Raw genomic sequence first — 20,334 nt, forward strand, 5'->3', positions numbered from 1 at the left:
TTCTTGAATCTTGATTCTTGGTTCTTGAATCTTGATTCTTGGTTCTTGAATCTTGATTCTTGGTTCTTGAATCTTGATTCTTGGTTCTTGAATCTTGATTCTTGGTTCTTGAATCTTGATTCTTGGTTCTTGAATCTTGATTCTTGGTTCTTGAATCTTGATTCTTGGTTCTTGATTCTTGAATCTTGAATCTGGAATCTTGATTTTTGAATCTTGATTCTTGAATCTTGATTCTGGATTCTTGATTCTTGGATTTTGATTCTTGAATCTTGATTCTGGATTCTTGATTCTTGGATCTGGGATCTGGGATCTTGATTATTGATTATTGATTATTGAATCTGGAATCTTGATCCTTGAAGAAGGGGAGTGAAGAAGAATTACAAATGTACACAAATTGTAAACACTATATTGGACAACTAGAAAATAGACTTTCTTTTTTTAAAATATTGAGAATAACTATTCATTTAATAGAATTCAAGTTTCTAGTTCAGAGTTCATCGAAGAATCTTGGGATATGATTTTTTAGGAGTAATCATTATCCATTAGGTTAATGAATTTTGTTTATTTTAAATTAGTTATTTTTGTACCAATGAGATTGTTACTAAAAAGGTTTTGATAACAAGAAATTTAGTTTCAACCATGATCTTCCAGAACTAAGACACATGTTTCTCCAAATACATCAACCTTGCCAATTGGGTTCTTGAGAATTTGTGTTAACAGATAAGTACCTGGAAATTTATAAAATGACACGGATCTTTGGAGGATCCTATTGGAAAGGCTGTTATCATGTTTCGAAGACTGAACTGAGGATGTTTTCAACATGAGTTGTGCATAGGAGAAACGAAGAACATTAATTCTTGCAAGTGATTTGCCCCAATTCTTGTACACGAAATCCTCTTAAAGATAACCCAGATGTTTCTGCGAAGAAGAATTCCAATTATATAGTATTAGAATTAACTCAATTAAGTAATTTGGTAACCTTAGAAATTGATATGAATAACACCAATAGTTTATTTGTCTGGTCGGTTAAAAAAACAGCATTGTTAAAACCAGACATTACAATCTTCTTATAGAGTTCACTAATCCAAGATATTACTAAAGATTCCAAGTGGTCAAAACCTTATTGCACTGTCTAGAAAAATGAAAACTGGGCCAATAATAACCTACATTACAACAACATCTCTTATACCAACTCACCACTTCAATAACCTTAATACAAGAATTTCCAATTAAACCGTTGAAAGTGTACCCCATAAAATATACATTGTCATACTAGTTTCTTTTAATTTTCACTCATAATGGAAACTATAGTAACAAACAATACAAAAACACGCGGGAGCATGGTGGAACAAATTGAATCCACAAACAGTGAAGGTAAGGGAAACAATTATACAATAGAACACATGAATCCCTCACAAACGCTTCATCAAACACTTAACATGCGTTCATTTGGGGGCACAGACGCACAGTAGCAGCAGAAGAATAACAACAAGAATATAATAATAATAATATTAAAAGAATGACAACAAGATTATGGTAGCAGCGAAAGAGAGGATAAAGAAAGAGAATAGATACCTTCATTTGGGGGAACAGTAGCAGAAACAAGAAGACAGAGAGAGAGCGTGGAAATCAACAACCAAGTAGAACATCATCTATTTTTATTTTTTATCTGTTAGTTATTTGTTAGTGACACATACACACTTCTACTAGTGTTTGTTTGTTTGAGGAACAAAAAAATGAAAGGAAAGATAGACAATGGTGAGAGTTTAAATCCAACTCTACTCAACTAACAGTGGAATGAATAATCAACTAGCTGGTTGAGTTGAGAATTGAAATGATGAGAAACAATAAAATAAAGCAAACAACAATATGTTAGTTTTGTTATATTTAATCTATACTAAGGGAAAACAAAAAATAACCACCCACCATGGTGTAATTTATGATTCTCCCTATTTTGCCCTCGCTATTTTCTATTTTTTACAAAAAAAATCATATATAACCTCATGTTCCTCTCCATATAATATATATTCATATTATTTTGTTGATTATTTTTTATTCTTACATTATGACTATTAGTTTTAATGTAGAACATGAATGTTCAATTTACGCCAATCGAATAAATTCAACTGTAGATTACAAATATTTAACACAAAATATTATATTTGACATTTATGACATACAAACTATATATTATAAATTATAATAAAATATGTTGATAGACACGATAGTAACTGTCAACGCGCTAGTTATGATAAATATATTTATATATGTGTATGCAAATTATGTATTGTTTATATATATATATATATATATTTGTGTATGTACTTTTAATTTTATTTAGGGCGGTGAGCAGATCTATTATGCTCATGTTTAGGATGGACAGAGCATGATATTTCATGTCCTATCTAATAACGAGCATACTCATACCCACCCTAATTTAGACGGGCATGAGCAGAACAAACAAAACAACCCTAATTGCTAATATTAATCATAATATTACATAAAAAATATGATTAGCATAAATTATCTCGAAATATGTATATATTTAAAAAGGAATTATGAGTCCGGATAGTCTATTACCAAATTCTATCCAATAATAGACTTTAAAATCTTCATCTAATTACTCGTGAGTCCAAAAATATATAACAAAACTCAATTTGTTACAAATATTACTCATAAGTTCATATATTTATTGCCATCCTTAGTCTTGATAAACCCCAATCCACCTCAATTTTTCATTCATATATAAAAAATATAATTATGATAAAATTATTTGTTCTGGTGTTCACAACAAAATTAAAAATAACTAAAAGATTAATTTTATTTTGAAGTTTCAATTTAATTTGCTAACAAATAAAGTGCTAATTTAGTCATATATATTATTTGTAGGTTTCAATTTAGAGAAAAAATGTTATGTATTAACGGTGTAAGATTAAATTAACTTACAATGATAAAATTCATAAATAGTAAAAAGATAGTAAACTAAATTCACCCTTGATTTGATTAGATTAAAAACAACAAAAAATGACTAAATTGAGAGAAGTTAATAATGAAAATAGTATTTTAGGCATTAAATAATTCAGACTGAAATAAACACGCGACGCCGTGCAGTGACGGTGCTTAGAAAAATCAGAGTTGAGAGTGGGAGGTTGATTTTTTTGAAGGTATCAGCTTTTTGATTTGGTAAATCCATTTCTCGATTCTTCATATCAAATCAATACCCAATACATGATGAAGCGACTCTTCCGTAATATATGTAACTTCATTTCCCTTCTACTTTTCCATTTCTTTCTTTTAATTTCATTCATTCATACTCGTTTTCAATATATATTTCAAGTGAAAATGAAAATACAACAAATTTGTCGCAGTCATTTATAGTTTTAATTTTAATGAAAATGAAAATTTTCTTAATCATATATATATATATATAAAAGTAAATGCAGTTATGACCATGATTAATATAACTTAAACTTTAGTTGAACAAAATAAATTGGGGTTATGCTATTAACACGAGCAAGAATTCCATGGGTATTAAAATATATTCTATATCATACTCATCATAGAAAAATATTAACTAACATATAATAAGACATTAGGTATTTTAGCATTATGATGTAATGCCATGATAAGGAAAAGATAGAATATTAAAGGAACAAACATATGGTATAGATATATAAAGAAAAAAAATAGTATATATACCGAATAAACTATAGTTAGTAGCTTGATATTCCAACCCAACTTCCATTGGCTCCAATCCCTCTCAACACAAAAACCATAAATGGTGGCTTGTATTGCCCCTGCTGTGGACACCAAAGCTGTACTTGAGTAATGACTTGAATATTCTTTGCTCATCTTAGCCTGTGTCATTTTCACATGTCAATTATAAGATTAAAAAATAACTTCACATATGATAATATGAATATGACACAAAAAATATCAATTAATAAAGCTAACCTGAATGATAAGCCACAAAGCATAAGAGAAGCAACTTGCTATGGCACATAGAACACCCACCAACTTATTACTAGAGTCAACATGTAATGGTATCATATGGCCATTTGAATGCAAAAGGTTGATTTGGAAGGGCCAAATATTAATTTTTATTCCTTTGTAAAAGGTCAAAAACATTGCCCCTCCTATTCCTATTAGAGTTCCTAATATCTTGACTTTTCCTGCTGCTGCCCTCAAATTCAATTTTTCCAAACTATGTAAAGAAAAAAAAGTTCATTAATAAAAGTATATATATTATAAGTAACTTCATTTCAATTTCCACTAATTACTAACATTTAATATTTTATTGTATGACGGGTGAAAATTTTACTAAGGAAAACACAAAACATAGTGTTGATACCATAGTAGTTAAGATCGTGATTTAACTCGTAGGATCGGTAGATCTTACGAGTTTTCAAGAGATAGAGAGTTACATGCCCACTCTGAATGCGATGTCACCATCGTCAGTGAAATCGTAGGATCGTAAAATCGCCGTCTTAAAGTTTGATTAGATTTTCTTAATGTCATATTTTCATTTTCACCGTAATATATGTAATTTCTTATTTTTTAATCGCAGTCATTTTCATTTACCTTAACTAATTTTCTGATATATATTTCTTATTTGCTTTATTATGTTGTAAAGTTTTGAGCATGAAAAAGTAATTTGTAGGAACCTGTTCCCGCTCATGCATTTGAACGGTTACAACTGCTGAATCTTAATACTCTACTTGTTTCCTCCTATAGGAACCTGCAATCTTACACTCGTTGTGATTTCTCTTCCATGGATCCTCTTCCCACCCCACTTCCAGGTATGTATATTCATCAAACTTTTTCAACATCTTATTACTTATTATTGCCTTTTGCATAAGATTATAATCCTTTAATTTTTTTCTTCTGTTTTAATTCAAATTCAAATTAATTCTTCCCTTGTGGTAACAGTTAAAGGAAACAATTCAAAACCAAAAATCAACTCAAGGGTAAACATTGCAGTCACGGGTGAACCCCAAAGGTAACTTTTATATTTTATTTCTACATTCACCCATTATCATATTTTAAATATCTTGTTTATTTTTTTCATTCTCATATTTTGTTTCAGACAAAACAGGGTTTTCGGCACGACTAGGAACACAAACATCCCAGCAAAATATATGTCAGACATGACCCTTACCAAAACAAAAGTTATTGTTCCACATAGAAAACCCAAATCTATTACATCAACTAAACCTCCTTTTGATACTAGCACCAAAAAATCCCCAGAAAATGTTAACCACAGAATAAATAAGAAAAGTGACACATTCCCACAAGGAGTGGTAGAAAAAACAGTATCAAAGAATTTCAAATTACAGAAGGAGTCTTGTTCTGGTGAGCCCAAAACTCCTGTTATTAGAGCAATGAAGTCTGAAGTGGTAGTGACTCCATTCTACAGTGCAGCACATTGTAGCAAGTGCCGTTTTGATAAGTTTGAGACGTCGTATTATTGGGTTGGACAAATCAAAATGGCAGAATCTGTTGGGAAGCATCGTGTTGCATGTGCTTTCTTTAAGCTTGCCTTCGAATCTCAGGCTGAGGTTTGTTTTTTCATCTCCATGTTACTCAACATTTTTGCAACAGTTACGCTATTTTATATCAAGGTTTCATAATATCACTTTTTCTTTTGGAAAATAAAGGAATTCCCACGATTTTTTTGTTGTAGGAAAAATTGTAAATACCTACTGAGTTTATTGAAATTATCAAACTTTGTCATCTGATGTTGATGTTGAATGAGTGGAACAATATCCTCTCCATTAATGGAGAGACAAGTGATTGTTTTGTTCACATTTTTAATGGCAAAAAAGTAATTTTATGATACACAAAAGGGTAAAATTGTTATTACATGTTGTATTTTGTGTGTTAATATGTGTCACTTGCCTCTTCATTAATGGAGAGGAGCCTTACTCGAATGAGTGCCACATAAAACTTTAATTATTAGTGTGACCGTGTGAGTGGAAACCGTAGTCAACTAGACGAGGATTGTCCGTCTCTGTTTCATTTCTTTGTCCCAAGCCTATCATATTTTGCTACGTGAATAAAATAAATATTTTAATAACAAAAATAATATAAAGTCACATTTTGATTGGTTTGAGACATATAATAAGACACTATTTGTTATAATAGAATCAAATATTGGGATATCTATGGGAATCCATTCCAGCTTGTATCATAATTGTGTCATGTGATATAATCTTACAAATTTGTGGTATCTATGTTGGGTTATATTTTGTAACTGATGTTGTTTAATATTTGGTGTATTGAGTAGCCAATTAGGGAACTACGTATGGAGCTTAAAAGGTATTTGCTAAGGCATGAGTATCTATCAGAGCTGCAGGAATGGAGAGAAGTTGGTGCTAAGTATGGGCTATTGAATGTTGAGAGCGTCCTCTAGCATAATATGCAGCAAAAATGAGAGTGATGTGGGTTAGAACTTAGAAATGTATCAGCAAAATTATTGGTTCTTCTTAGCTACACAGTATAGTTAGTTAATTTTGATTTTAATTATTATTCTGGTTCAGTCAAATCAAAGGCATCGGAAAAAGACGAAAATTTGGGGCATTCCGAGAATTGAACTCGGGACCTCTCGCACCCTAAGCGAGAATCATACCACTAGACCAAATGCCCATTATGTTATTCCGAGAATCGTAACGTAATATAATTTGTTCAACTTCGCATAAAATATCATTTTATTTTCTTTATTTTTTATCTTCATCTCCTTTATTTAATTTAAATTTATTTATTATATGAATTTCTCTCTTTTTTATAATTATTCAATATTGCCCATGGGCCACTTGCACGCCAATTAGTCCCCTTTAAATTGGAGAGAGCATTGAATTTTGTCTTTTAAGTTAATGTGGGTAACATGTATCTGTTAAAAATTTTGCAGGCATTTACAGGAACGGAAAAAACAGACTAGGTGGTCCGTTTTACCGTATCTATTCACACGAACCAAGATCCTCTGTCTCAAAAGCTTCATGTCCCCATGTCACAAGCCAATCATATCTCACCAAATTACATAAAAATGTTATTTTATATACTTTTAATTTTCTTTTCAAGTATGTGTCAAATTTCTATTAGATTAGGACACAATGGAACACCAAAAAGTGGGACAGCTAATCCCCATTCCTATTCACACTACCTTCTATATATCTCTAACTTGAAATTTGACATTAATTATAGAAACTAACCAAACAAAAACCAGAAATTCCCAGGTTCTAACTAGATATTACTTTTTATTTTGCATATTAATATTCTTTAACATAAATTGTGATTAATGATGTTTATATAATCAGTAAAATGTACACATTTTTATGTATTAAATTTTGTATGAAATAAAATGCTAATGTTAATATCATATAATTTTGTATGAAATAAATTTTGATTATATATTGAATTGATAGTGGCTATTGACTTTAGTCCTTCATAAAACAATTTCTATTGAGTGTCATAAAACATATAAAAATGGTATTCTTTTAATATTTTTAAAAATTATTTTAAATTTTCAGGAACCAAAATGATACACCTAAAAAAATTGAGTAACAAAAATTTGTATTTATTCTTCAATTAATAGTTGTTCAATATTTTTACACTATAAATAAGTATTATAATATATTTTTAAATGTGACGTTTCATTTCCATAAATCTATATTGATATCAATATTGTGTGTTTATATGAATTGATTTCTATGATTATTAATTTTCATAACCTTTTAACTTTCCAGTTTAGGTGAAGTGATACACCAAGTTCTAACATGAAAGTTGAGTTACAAAATATGGATTTTAAGTTTTTTAACCTTGCGTATAAATGATCAATCATTAGTTTGTGGTTATTATAAAAATAAAAAATTCGTTGAAAAAACATGATTCTATCGATTAAAAATATCATTTAATTCCCCAATTGTGAGCCCCAGTTTCTATCTCATCCACGCGCCGCTGCCACGTCTGGCAACCACAGGCGGTTTCTTCCTCAAGCCGCCGCAGCCACCATCTGAGGTCAAATATGGAATTAACCATTACACAACCTGATGATTGGCATCTTCACCTCCGTGATGGTCCTCTTCTTCATGCTATTCTCCCTCATAGGTACTTCTCTTTCTCAAATCAATGGTGGATGATTGCCGACAACATAAAAAAATTCTTACACTGTCGGTGTATACATCTTAAATCCTATCATGTTATGAAGTAGAATAATTATGATTAATAACTGTATTTCAGTGCAAGGCATTTTGGAAGAGCTATAGTGATGCCTAATTTGAAACCACCTATCACTACCACCGCCACCGCTATTTCTTACCGGAACTCCATTTTGAAAGCATTACCTAAAGATAACACCAACTTCACTCCACTCATGACACTTTACCTAACTGATATCACAACTCGTGATGAGATTATACTTGCAAGTGAGACTAATTCCTATGAAATATGTTCAATATTATACTACATTACTTGATCATGATGCTACTTGTATTCACAGAAAAAAGTGGAATTGTTTATGGTGTGAAGTTGTATCCAGCTGGTGCTACAACAAACTCTCAAGAGGGTGTTACAGATCTTTTTGGAAAGTGTTTTTCGGTTCTAGAGGAAATGGTTCAGCAAGATTTGCCTTTATTGGTAATTTAGAATTTAAGATGTTTTTACATTGATGTGTATGAATGTATTTCATACTTTATGTTGCTATGCTTGTAATCATGAAAGACTCCTGATTAAAAATCTGTTCTGACAAGTTAGATTGTTCTTGAATTAATTATATTATGTGATTTATTATTTTGGATTCCAATTTTAGACCATATCCACAATAAAAGTTTACAAAATTATTTATTTATTTAAAGTGATCAGAAGTTTACATTTGTACTTTCTTATCAGTAAATCAGTATAGTATACTTGACAGGTCCATGGAGAGGTTACAAATCCAGAAGTTGATATTTTTGACCGGGAAAAGGTCTATATTGAAACAATTTTAGAGCCGTTAGTTCAAAGGCTTCCACAGCTGAAGATTGTAATGGAACATATTACTACCGCAGATGCTGTTAATTTTGTAGAGTCTTGCAAAGAAGGTTTGCATTTAATTTCTTGGAAGAGCTTTTACAGCACTGTATTGTACAATTTAGTGGTAAAGTTGTTCTCACGATTTGCTATATTTGTAAGGTTACGTAGCAGCAACTGTTACACCACAACATCTTCTTCTCAATCGTAATGCTTTGTTCCAAGGTGGCTTACAGCCTCACAATTACTGTCTTCCGGTGCTCAAAAGAGAGATCCATAGTATGTAATGTTTTCCTTTTTCCCATATAGAAAGTTTCAACACAGTCTAGGTTTATATCAGACCTTTATTCATTAAGAGACAGATAATGATTTATTTCAAAAAACAACTTTTGAAGTATTGATTTGAAAAGGCGCCAATCAAATAATTTTCTGGTGGCGTTACATTTTCTTCAGTAAATTAATCAGATTCCTGACTTGCATCACGGAAAAGAGAAATGTCAGTATGCATTTTCAGATTCTATTTTTTCTGCAGAATACAGGGTTATATTGATGGGTTTCAGAGTATATCACTATTGACTGTACTAACTTGTGACTATAGTTTAGAAGATTTCACTAGGGACAAGGATAATCTTTCTTACAGTTGTATTACCAAACTTACATGTCTTGGTTATCTTATCATGAGCTCATTTCGTTTGTTTGTTTGTAGGGCAGGCTATTGTTTCGGCTGTCACCAGTGGAAGTAAACGATTTTTCCTGGGAACTGATAGTGCTCCACATGATAGGCGCAAAAAGGAATGCCCCTGTGGCTGCGCTGGCATATACAACTCCCTAGTTGCTCTATCACTATATGCCAAAGTCTTTGAAGAGGTAACTGTTCTATTATAATGTTTATAGTATATGCATGCCAATTTTAGTATTCATGTCTTCATTTTTAAAATGAGCATTTGGGTAGGTCTCAGAAGAAAAAGGAGATTTATATCAACCACAACAACCAAGCCTTAGTCCCAGCAGATTTATATCGGCTAGTTTGAAATATGTTTGAGCTTCTCAAAGATTAATTACTATTTATTATAGAAACAAAAATATTACTTCCAAATGGATAGCAAAATAAGTAACATTCTTGCCCTTCATGGTGCTATTGTCTAATTATTCACAAGCATTTCATATGTGTGCTTTATGGTTTTTGCTAAAGTGCTTATGTGAGCATGTGTATGTCACTAAAAGAAAAGCATCATGTTTTGCACGCTTCTATCTGAAAGTGTGTATGAAATTGATGCATTTTTAGGCCGGGGCACTTGACAAGCTGGAGGCCTTTACAAGCTTTAATGGTCCTGACTTTTATGGCCTTCCCAGAAACAAGTTAAAGATTAAACTGAGGAAATCTCCATGGAAGGTACCGGAGTGTTTGTCGTTTTCATTCGGAGATATTATTCCAATGTTTGCAGGTGAAACACTTGAATGGGAGGCATTGCTTAATTGACTGGCATGTTGACTTGATAGTTTAGTATCTTTCAGCATAAATTACTGGCCATTGAGATGGAAGCTGTCTTTGTTCTAATTTTATCAATTAAGTTTGGCATTAATTTAACAGATTAACCTTATTTCTGATTCCTGCATATGGGTTCAAGCTGAATTTCAGTATGAGATCCAAATACCCTATATCAGGTTATCAGAATAAGTTATCAATAATGATTGTTCATTTTGGAATGGTTTATGAGTTCATGATATAGTTGAGGACAGTGAGTCAGTGATTAATACTTAGCACTGGACATATATGTGCTATTGGTCCGGTGATGTAAACAATTTAAACCAATATTATGAAACTCATTAAGTATTTGCCAAACTCCGTAAGTATAAATAGCTTTGATTAATTTCATTGAAGACTTTATTGTTAAATGACAAGTAGATAATGTATTAATTGTATATAAATCTTGACATAATACATAAATATTACATTTTATTCTCTAATCAACATAGTACTTTGAGCTTTTGTACACACTTGGATCAACAATGGAAAGAGGAAAATATATAATGTTCAAAATATTAAAAAAACGTGGATTGATAACTGAGTCCTACGATATTTATAAATAATCCTACAGGGTTTTAATTGTTATTCCCAAGAATTACTGCGCCTTTTTTTGTTACTCAAGCATCACTGCACTTAACTCCTAATAGACTACAAGTCTCTTGAATCATACATTTTAATTCGTCGTCAAAATGCCAGTGATTGTGTTCAACCATCATTGGCAATAATGTTTTGTGTAATCCAACAAAGAATTGTTAACAGAATTTGTTTCTGAGAGGAATGGATAGCTTTAAACAGATTTTGATAGGAAAAGTACAAGATAGTATGATATGGATAATGGAAGGTTTCATTCTTTGCATTAAATGATCAATTCTATGATTATAATTCTTCTTTGATGAATGAATATTACTTTCCCACATATCTGCTAAGGAATCTCCAAGGGTCTCAGAACCAGCCAAATGAATAGCAAAGTTGGGTGGCATCCTTATCTCATTGTTCCTTGAAGTCCAATGTGTTAGGTATTCCAAGTGTGAATGAAAAAGTATCTCACATTGGGTAAGAATGGATGAGTTAAAGAGCATATAAGTGGATGAACCTATAGACCTAACGCCTTAAGGTTTTGGACCAAGATGTGGTGTCAAAACCACTTATATGTTTCTTTCACTTAGCCCATTGAAAAATGTTATAACCCATAAATGAAGATCTCCCAACAAAATGACTATTCTTAGGGGCATGCATATAGGTGCTTCAGCTTTAAGCATTGTTCTGGTTACTGAAACAGAAGCTGAAGATTGGGTTGTGCTACTGGCCAACCCAACCATTCTGCTTCCATTAATATTCTGAAATATGTTAATTATTCTTAACTCTCAATTAAAAGTAATACAAATTAATGATAAATCATATACTCATAGTATAAAAACTTTACACAATCGGTGCAAAGCTTTTAAACTCAATAAGAATTATGCTAGAGCCAACTAATTTATCGGGTGGATTGTTAATTATTTTATTCATTTATCCTATGTACCTAATATCAATTCATTGTATAGATAGCTTCATGAAATGAATATTCTTACTCGAAGTAATTATAATATAGTACCATAATAGAAGATCTTTAGAGAGACCGTCTCTCGATTTCATTATAGTATTTACACACTAAATTCAATCAAAGTGATTATATTGCTAATGTACTAAAACCTTGCATCTAGCCCGTCTAGCTCAGTTGGTAGAGCGCAAGGCTCTTAACCTTGTGGTCGTGGGTTCGAGCCCCACGGTGGGCGATTTTACATTTTTTGAGCTATGAATATATAAGTATTCATTTAAATAATTTAATTTTTTTGGGTCAGATCAAACAAGTGTTTTTATTATAATCATAATGTTAGCACAGCTTAATGATTGAAAATACTAATTTAGAGTATTTTTTTGCCCGCAACAAACCTCATCCAAATTATAATGCTATTCTTCAATTCATGTTCTCGACCACATTGATGCACATAGTAAGCAAAACGTACATTAACAGTAATCTCATGTTTTTAATGTACGTGTAAGATTAAAAATGATTACTTTTTATAAAGATGGCCATATATTTATATTATTTAATATACTGCAATGTGACATTTTGGAAAGACACCAATGTCCTTCTAAGTTTGGCTAATGGTGTTTAAGCTATTATGTAAACTTTGAATACTTGATAACCATGTCATAAGTTAATATGTCCATGTAACATATTTACGTTACAGGTTTCATAGCATCTGGTCAATCTTAATAGCATTAGGGTTTAACACAGCATGTCAAACTACAAATATTATAAAAACGATAGTTAACTACAACCCTTATATTTAGGGCTCATTTAGTGCATAGATATTGAACACCAGAATATAAAATTGAGCGTCTACCTGGGCAAATAATAAGTCAGGACTCAGGATGATGAAAACAAACACAATGTCCTGATAATATTACACATTAGATGCTTTATGGCTATTGAATCTGATGGCTAAACATTTACACGTTCTTTGCTCTCATGAGAGACAAATGCCAGATATAATGATCCCAAGGGGAACTACCTCATCAAATAAAAATGTTCAAACTACCATATTTGAATGGCCTGTACAATATGAGCAAACACTATAACCCCAACAGATCCTGGTTGAAAATTAAAGGGGATAATAACTTGAGCCTGACCTGTTAAATGTGTCATCAGGTCAGGTCAACTAAAATATTCATAAAGAAATGAGAATCTTTTCGGCCATCTTTGCCAGTAGGGGAGGTGCGATTCGGATTTAGGAAAGGCAAATTTGAAGCTCTGTTCCAACAGTGTTGCCTGGCACCTTTACTCCGATTCGGAATCAATAGATAGATACAGGCGGGGCCTCACGGAACGTTTTTGCCGAGGAAATGAGAAAGGGTTATCTGATCTTGGCCTACTTGTTTTGACAGATCTATCATCATTCACTCCAAGAAGCAAATGAGCTGCTACATAAGGAGGACTAGTCAGTCAAGAAGTTGAAGAAAAACATGTGAAACTGCACTAATGGTCACTGACTCAAGTCATAATGCAATTGCCTGATCGGGAAGAGATGCTGAGGGTAACTCTATCTACTACACATTTTCGAGTGAAAAACATTTACAATTTCAAAAAAAAGCAAACAAACCAAGGGCATTTGTATCATTTTGGCAATAGAGTTCCAGAAAACCCAATTTCTTTATTTTTTAAAACAATGATAAGATGCAACAGATTAACACAACTAAGCAGAGTATTTTGACAAATCCACAACAAAAGCATTTGAAATCTCTAACCATTTGACATGGGTAGCAGCGCTCGATGCAAAGAAAATGAATACTTGGCAGCCTCTCTAAAATATACTAAAAAACACACTTGAAAGATCTAAGAACTCTTTCCATATCAATAGGCTTATAAAACATGTTCATTCACAATTGAGAGAACGGCATAGAGAGACCCAGTGACAGTGAAGGGCTTATTGGAAAAGAAACCAAAATATTATATATTATATGATACTTTAGAAAATTGTTAATTCCTATAATCTGTCTTCTATTGCATAAAAAAGAGCTAATGGTGACTTTGTCCACTTCAAGATGTGGAGAATACTAGCTTACCTCTCAACATTGGTTTCATTTTGATGTAGAGGTTCAAATCACACAATTTCATGAAGAAAGAATAGGGATTAGGGAAGCATATTTTTTTGATGAAAACAGAGCAGTGGAATTTGAATTTAATGAAGAATGAGATATTAAATCTCCTAATTAAAATAAAAAGTAAAATAGAAATAACATATTTCTTTACAAAATAAAAAAATTGCATTACAAGGCCATGATGCTTTAATTTGTAAAACTTCTAATCTTGGATGCCATATACATAGATTATTTTTAAATGATAAATATGCATATTTCTTTATGGCTAATTTAGTAAATTCCCTTTCTTAATTAAATGCTTTTACTAATCTCTTTCTTCATTAAAAATATGCTCCACTTCCATGTAATAGGAGTTTCCAACAAAAAGCAACTTTCACCCTAAAAAAATAACACTAATATTTAAAATTAGAAAGCAACAAACCAGTATCAGCCAAATTATTCGTGGCAGCTTCTCTAGTTGGCACTTGGAGTCCAGAATTAAACCCATTTTGAGTGGAAGCATTGCCATTACTACCACCGGCTGCGCCTCCAAGACTAAGAGATATCCAATCCTCAGTGCAGACATCATTAGACATATTTGCCTGATCTCTTGATTCATGCTGAACTGATGATTCAGTTGGTCTTGTGGGGAGAAAAATCTGAAGCGAGGGATCATCTCCAGCAAAAGCCAATGGATTGTCAACCAAACCACCATTTAAATCAGGAGCAGCAGAGGAATCTGGTATATTACTACATCCCAGAGCAGCATCAGGAGCCAATGAATAACCATTCAGTGATGAGGAGCAATTAATAGAACCATGCTGCAAATGGATCAAAGCATCTGATACATCTGCATCAGAACCAAATAATTGGAATCCTGGACCAGCCTGAGTTCCGGATGGCAATGACCACAGGGAGGAATGCATCCCAAAATCATCTTCATTAGGAAAAAGACCCAAGCATGAATTTCCACCAAGACTGTGATCTTCAATGTAAGAATCAACAATTCCAGGTGGTGGAACTGAGTAACCATCTCCTACAGCATCAGTTTGGTTGTTCCTATTATTCGCAACTGCAGGAGCTATCAATATGTCATTGTCTTCATCCGAATCACTCAGAACAATAACTTCAGTACCATCTGTTTGAGCAAAAGTATTATGTGCAGTATACCCATAAGCTGAAGCACCATTATTGAGATATAGAGAATCCAACTCAACCACATTGGTAGTAGAATAATCAAGATGTCCACTACCACCCTGATTTACGCTAGGATCATCACCATCCCGACCACTTCCAGTGCCACTGCTACTCATTGGAATAATCACCTGTTCATGATTTCCAAAGACCTCTTTCAATCTATTACCAGAAGATGTGTTTGTATCCTCCGGTTTGCTGACCTCCCAAACTCCATTGCTATTTTTCCTTATGCCAATTTTTAAAGCAGTAGGAGTATCTGAAGCTTCCTGTTTGACTTGCTTCAATGTTTCCAATCTTTTGACTTCTCCATCATTGGAAATACAGAGGGATCCGTCAGGAGAGTGCCATTGTGCAAGATTTCCTAATTCTAGCTGTTCATTTTCACTCTTTGCCTTCACACGCCAAGAACCATCAGGCTTCACCTCAACCTCTGTAACCTCTTCACCACAGCGTATCATCTGTACCAGAAACCAATTAAAACAATAACTTCAGGTTCAATGAATACAAAATTTACAAAGAGAAAAATAGTTTACTTACAAAAAAAGAACTACCTTAGAAGTGATACGATTAAAATAAGGGTCAATGATGATATTCTCCAAAGCATAGTTTTTTAGACATATGGGACATTGCCACTGCAGAAACAAGTAAATTATTCTTTGGACAAAAAAATCAACAGGAAGGTTATAGACAAATCATGGAGTAATTGTAAGAATCTTACCTTCCTTGACCTTTGATTCATTTCCACAAAAACATCGAGATCAAAACAACCCATGTGAACACAAGGCTTGAATCTTCCTGCAATCTTCATTCTTGAACCACTCATCTATAAATTTCATCAAAATGTAGAAAAAATTATTGGAAGGCTAGCACTTCTTGAATTACTAAAAATAATCCAATGCATGAAAATTACTGGACAACGGAGGTTAATGGTAAAAGTATCTGAAACCACTTCCAAATCGCTGTCACTATCAGCAATGTCATCTGCATTTCCGCCTCCAACACATCGACAGACACGTGCAAGGGCATCTTCAAAAAGCTCCCCGTCAGGCTCCTTCGGAATTATGTTTAGGACCTAGAAAACAGAGACTTACATTATTTAACAACAAAATTTGTTGGAAGGGAAGCAGTTGCATGTAAAAATATTCACACCAGAGTAACAAGTAACTTTGAAGAAGCAGCACACATGCAATCAATGTTCTAAACCTAGACTGGAATGGTCAGTTCAACAGGTGACAAACAGGCTCCAGTCTGAGTTAGCGAACAAAGCTGGAATGAGAGTCAAACCAATCAGAACAGATTAGAACCAGAAAACTCGATTGAAAACCATAAACCAGATCTAGTTATAACATCTTAAATTACTTTAAAAGCAACACTATATAGGCCCACACTTTGCAGCCGTTCTTTCCAATTTAGTATAGAAAACATCTCCCTTGGTCCCTAGGCTGTGGTTCTCAGTTCCCAGGCTTACTATCTAGGGTTACAATAGGTTCCAAGCTTACTTTTTAGGGTATAATCTCTCAATTTAGGTAATATTAATAATTTAATATTGACAAAGAGAAAATCATAAAAGAATACCAAGCTTCATAAAATTTCAAGAAATCGATCAAACAGAGCCAATCTCAAGAACTCTGGAATAACATCAAACAGGGGAGATACTTGGCACCATACTTCATTATTCCAATACTCCAAGGCTGGATTAAAGGAACCAACAGTCATTCAAAATAGTTAGCTTAGAGATTAATCAAGCTTAGGATGCAATCTACCTGTTGCACACTGCGTCTTTTAACAATACGGACCCCTAAACAAAAAACACGAGCATCACATCCTGTTAAGTAAATCTTATTGATTCCATCTTTTGTATATGGCGTGATCTGGCAAGAAATACAATAAGTTTTAATAAAAGCAACATAAATAAGTTAACATAGTAAAGGAGTATTTATAAGCCATATACATAAATGGTAACAAACTCACAATTGGACCATCATCACGACCATTAGCCCCAAGCAATTGTGAACCAGGTCTGTTAATTGCACGAACAGGAACACCTATATGGTTATAGTCAAATTAAATAGAATAAATTTCAAATACTACAACAAGAAAGGCCACACATAACACAACAAATATTTGATGATATACTTTAAATGATATGCTTCTAATTGCTTATCATAAAATAAATATTTAAACTGGACAGGCAACATAAAACCACAAGTCAGTGAGGAGATTATGACTTATATTAACATACCATTGACCTGCAGGTCCGTATACTGTGGCCATTGCATCCTGAATGAAACCTTGTCGTTCAGAAGCATACACCAAGCCTATATATGATGTGAATTTTTTAATATATAAACATACTCATGGAAGGTTGTTTATTAATCTATTAGAACTTGTGCTACATTTGGTATCATAGAAACAGAGGAGAAAGAGAAGGAGAGGAGAAGTTGAAGAGAAAAAGCATCTTTCTCTCATTTGGTTTAGGAGAGACTTTGAGAAGAGAGTAAAATGCAGTGGGACCCACCAAATTTCTTTCTCCTCTCATGTGATGACAAAATGGGAGAGGAATAGTGAGAGAGAGAAAACACTTTTTCTCTTCTTTTTCTCTACAACCAAACAACACAAAGGTCAACTCTATTTCTCATATATTTCTCTCTTCTTACTTCCTTCTCTCCAACCAAAGGGAGCCTTAAAGACCAGACCAACCTGAACATCAAATTCCTGTTTTGATAACAAGTCCTTGTCTGCCCGTGTAAGTTGAAAAGTTCTCTCCAAGCTCTGCACTTGGTTGGTTCTAAACAATTCAAACGGGGATGTTGTCAAGTCATTGAAGACAGAAAGCCACAATGAAAAATAGATTTTAACCATGGACAAAATATTTCTTGCATGAGGTAATTAGATTGTCTTGACTCTAGAGAATAAAAATGATGTTTACAGGTGAGCTCCATCTGATAGAAAAAGAAAAGAGAAAGAAAAGGATATTTTTTTCATTTCTCAGTAGGTTCATCCCCTGAGGGAATCCCAGCTCAGAAATGCAAATTCAACTCACCCAAAAAAATTACATCAACAAAATATTAATAGCAAATGACGCAACACTTACACTATGATCCCTGTAAATAGCATAAATAACTGTTTTAAATCATTAAAGAAAGCTACCTCAAAAGATTAAAAAAAAAACATCTGAAGAAAACCATCAAAAGCTTATCCTAAAGCAAAGGACTTTGTACTAAATAATTCTTAGAGTTCAAGCAAGAATGAAGAACGTCCCAGTCTCTTGTGCAAAAATTAGGCAACAAAAGTATATCAAGATTCCAAGGCACATTGAATAATTAAACAAGACATTTATTTTGCTGAAGAAAAAATGAAACCGATTACAGCAAGTCAGCATTACACAGACTACGTCTAATTTCAATAAATCCAAACCATGTACTCACCCATCAGTTGAAATACTAGTTGGGTTCAACTTCACAGGAAACAAAGGGTGCACCACTGAAACCCAAAACCTGTAACAGAGAAAACAGTAGAAATTCAAATGCGTTGCATGAAAATGAAAAATGATAAATATCGGAAAGAATAGAAAATCTCAGTCAATCATGAGAATGTGTAATGGATAAAATCAGGGAAAAGCCGTTCAATATGACACATACATGATACAACAGAACAACAACTATTTGAAGCAAACCAACAGCCAAAGCTTTGAACTGAATAAATATGTCATTAGAATATTAGGATTTGAATAAATAGAAACAAATTCACCAACTCTACAAGACTACAACTATATATGGGCCACAATGTGGAACCATCATATAAACAATAAAATTACAACAGTTCATCTCTATATTGGAAGGTGATTTTGACTTTAGTCACTGATAAACACTGGTATCCAGTACGTAAGAAAGAAAGAAACAGGGATGGAAAGAAATGCCCCTAACTCACGAGTATAGAATTCGTGATAGGGTTCTATGAATTTTATTAGAGATAGAAGAATACAAGAGTAAGGTAGTGAATTACAAAGGAGAAGGATCCCACGATCCTTGTCTAACTGATTCCTCAATCAGTTATTCTTCCCAATTTCTTAACTACCTATTCTAAAGCCCCTCCTTCTATTTATAGGTAGCTACTAGGGTATAACAACTAACTACCCAGGGAAACAGAGCCAAGGTTAGTTATTTAACAACCAAACCTTCCTCTTACCCCTCTTATACACTTGAGTAATTTCGGGTCTACCCCTACCCTTAGCCTTATCCCTATCAGATTTTGTTGAATATTTATAAAATTTCAGCTACCACTCTGGATTCCAATCCTTTCTGTGAATGTTTCTAGCACTCTGCTAGTGTAATCTTTTATGGGTACTTCATGTAAGTGTCAAATAATTTTGTTTAATATCATGTCATTTTTCTGTCTGTAAGGTTTGACTTAGAGTGACTCGTTCTGGGCATTTGGATCTCCAAGTGTCAGGGCTAGATGCCATGGCTGAAATAAAAAACAAATATGGGTCCTACTAATTTCATATTCATTTTAGTTATTTGTTTTGTTCTCTGCTGCAGTCTTGGTGCAGTTACTGTAGTACAATTGAGCCCAAATCTTGGTTGGATATCATAAAATACATTCTTGCCATTCTCACAGGAAACTTGCCTATGTTCAATTGCTTCATAATTAGTATCTCTCTCTGCAAATACATGGCATGTTTTCTCCCTTGGATTTCTGATTAAGAAGAGTTCCTACCAACCATTCTTCTGAAACAGTTATTAACTCTTCAAATAATTTGATAGCCATAAGATGCTATACTTATCATTCGCCCTATTTCGAGTGTTGTTTATCATCATTGCCAATGTTTTTCAGTTTACTTTTACCATATATCATGGATGCCTTGCTAAGTTAATTCGAGCATCTCATTCGTCTGTAACTTATTACTGTTTGGTTTAGAGAGTTAAAATATGGTATTATCTATTACTTCGTACAAAACTCTACAACTGTTTTTTTTTTTT

General features: G+C 33.0%; 3 protein-coding genes and 2 non-coding genes across 7 annotated transcripts in view; 3 read left to right on the plus strand and 2 right to left on the minus strand.

The window, feature by feature from the left end:
- Nucleotides 4,772-6,640, plus strand: LOC109354039. The gene is made up of 4 exons (XM_019596392.1): nucleotides 4,772-4,799; nucleotides 4,930-4,999; nucleotides 5,087-5,558; nucleotides 6,287-6,640. Exons 1-4 carry the CDS (start codon nucleotides 4,772-4,774, stop codon nucleotides 6,410-6,412), a joined length of 696 nt encoding a protein of 231 aa, XP_019451937.1. The 3' UTR covers nucleotides 6,413-6,640.
- Nucleotides 6,574-6,645, minus strand: TRNAP-AGG. Its single transcript has one exon. It is a non-coding gene; the product is annotated as a tRNA-Pro (tRNA).
- Nucleotides 7,965-10,717, plus strand: LOC109353465 (dihydroorotase, mitochondrial-like). Its single transcript, XM_019595754.1, has 7 exons — nucleotides 7,965-8,103; nucleotides 8,236-8,420; nucleotides 8,495-8,631; nucleotides 8,909-9,074; nucleotides 9,166-9,282; nucleotides 9,710-9,870; nucleotides 10,289-10,717. The coding sequence occupies exons 1-7, from the start codon at nucleotides 8,021-8,023 to the stop codon at nucleotides 10,481-10,483; spliced, it is 1,044 nt and encodes a 347-aa protein (XP_019451299.1). The 5' UTR covers nucleotides 7,965-8,020; the 3' UTR covers nucleotides 10,484-10,717.
- TRNAK-CUU lies at nucleotides 12,234-12,306 on the plus strand. The gene has a single exon. It is a non-coding gene; the product is annotated as a tRNA-Lys (tRNA).
- LOC109355336 (E3 SUMO-protein ligase SIZ1-like) overlaps nucleotides 12,803-20,334 on the minus strand; it is a 13,170-nt gene continuing 5,638 nt past the window's right edge. Inside the window, exons 7-16 of one of the 3 annotated variants that reach the window (XM_019598440.1) lie at nucleotides 18,781-18,849; nucleotides 18,053-18,140; nucleotides 17,595-17,670; nucleotides 17,324-17,397; nucleotides 17,116-17,223; nucleotides 16,263-16,424; nucleotides 16,071-16,175; nucleotides 15,904-15,984; nucleotides 14,604-15,810; nucleotides 12,803-13,495 (exon numbers count right to left, since the gene is read on the minus strand). In XM_019598440.1, the coding sequence (XP_019453985.1) occupies nucleotides 13,356-13,495; nucleotides 14,604-15,810; nucleotides 15,904-15,984; nucleotides 16,071-16,175; nucleotides 16,263-16,424; nucleotides 17,116-17,223; nucleotides 17,324-17,397; nucleotides 17,595-17,670; nucleotides 18,053-18,140; nucleotides 18,781-18,849 (2,110 nt within the window). In that variant the 3' untranslated portion in view covers nucleotides 12,803-13,355. Of the gene's footprint in view, nucleotides 13,496-14,579; nucleotides 15,811-15,903; nucleotides 15,985-16,070; nucleotides 16,176-16,262; nucleotides 16,425-17,115; nucleotides 17,224-17,323; nucleotides 17,398-17,594; nucleotides 17,671-18,052; nucleotides 18,141-18,780; nucleotides 18,850-20,334 lie in introns of all 3 variants that reach the window. The other 2 variants (XM_019598438.1, XM_019598441.1) reach the window with 2 other exon arrangements.

The sequence above is a fragment of the Lupinus angustifolius genome, chromosome LG08, assembly GCF_001865875.1.
Source record: "Lupinus angustifolius cultivar Tanjil chromosome LG08, LupAngTanjil_v1.0, whole genome shotgun sequence".
Lineage (NCBI taxonomy): Eukaryota > Viridiplantae > Streptophyta > Magnoliopsida > Fabales > Fabaceae > Lupinus > Lupinus angustifolius.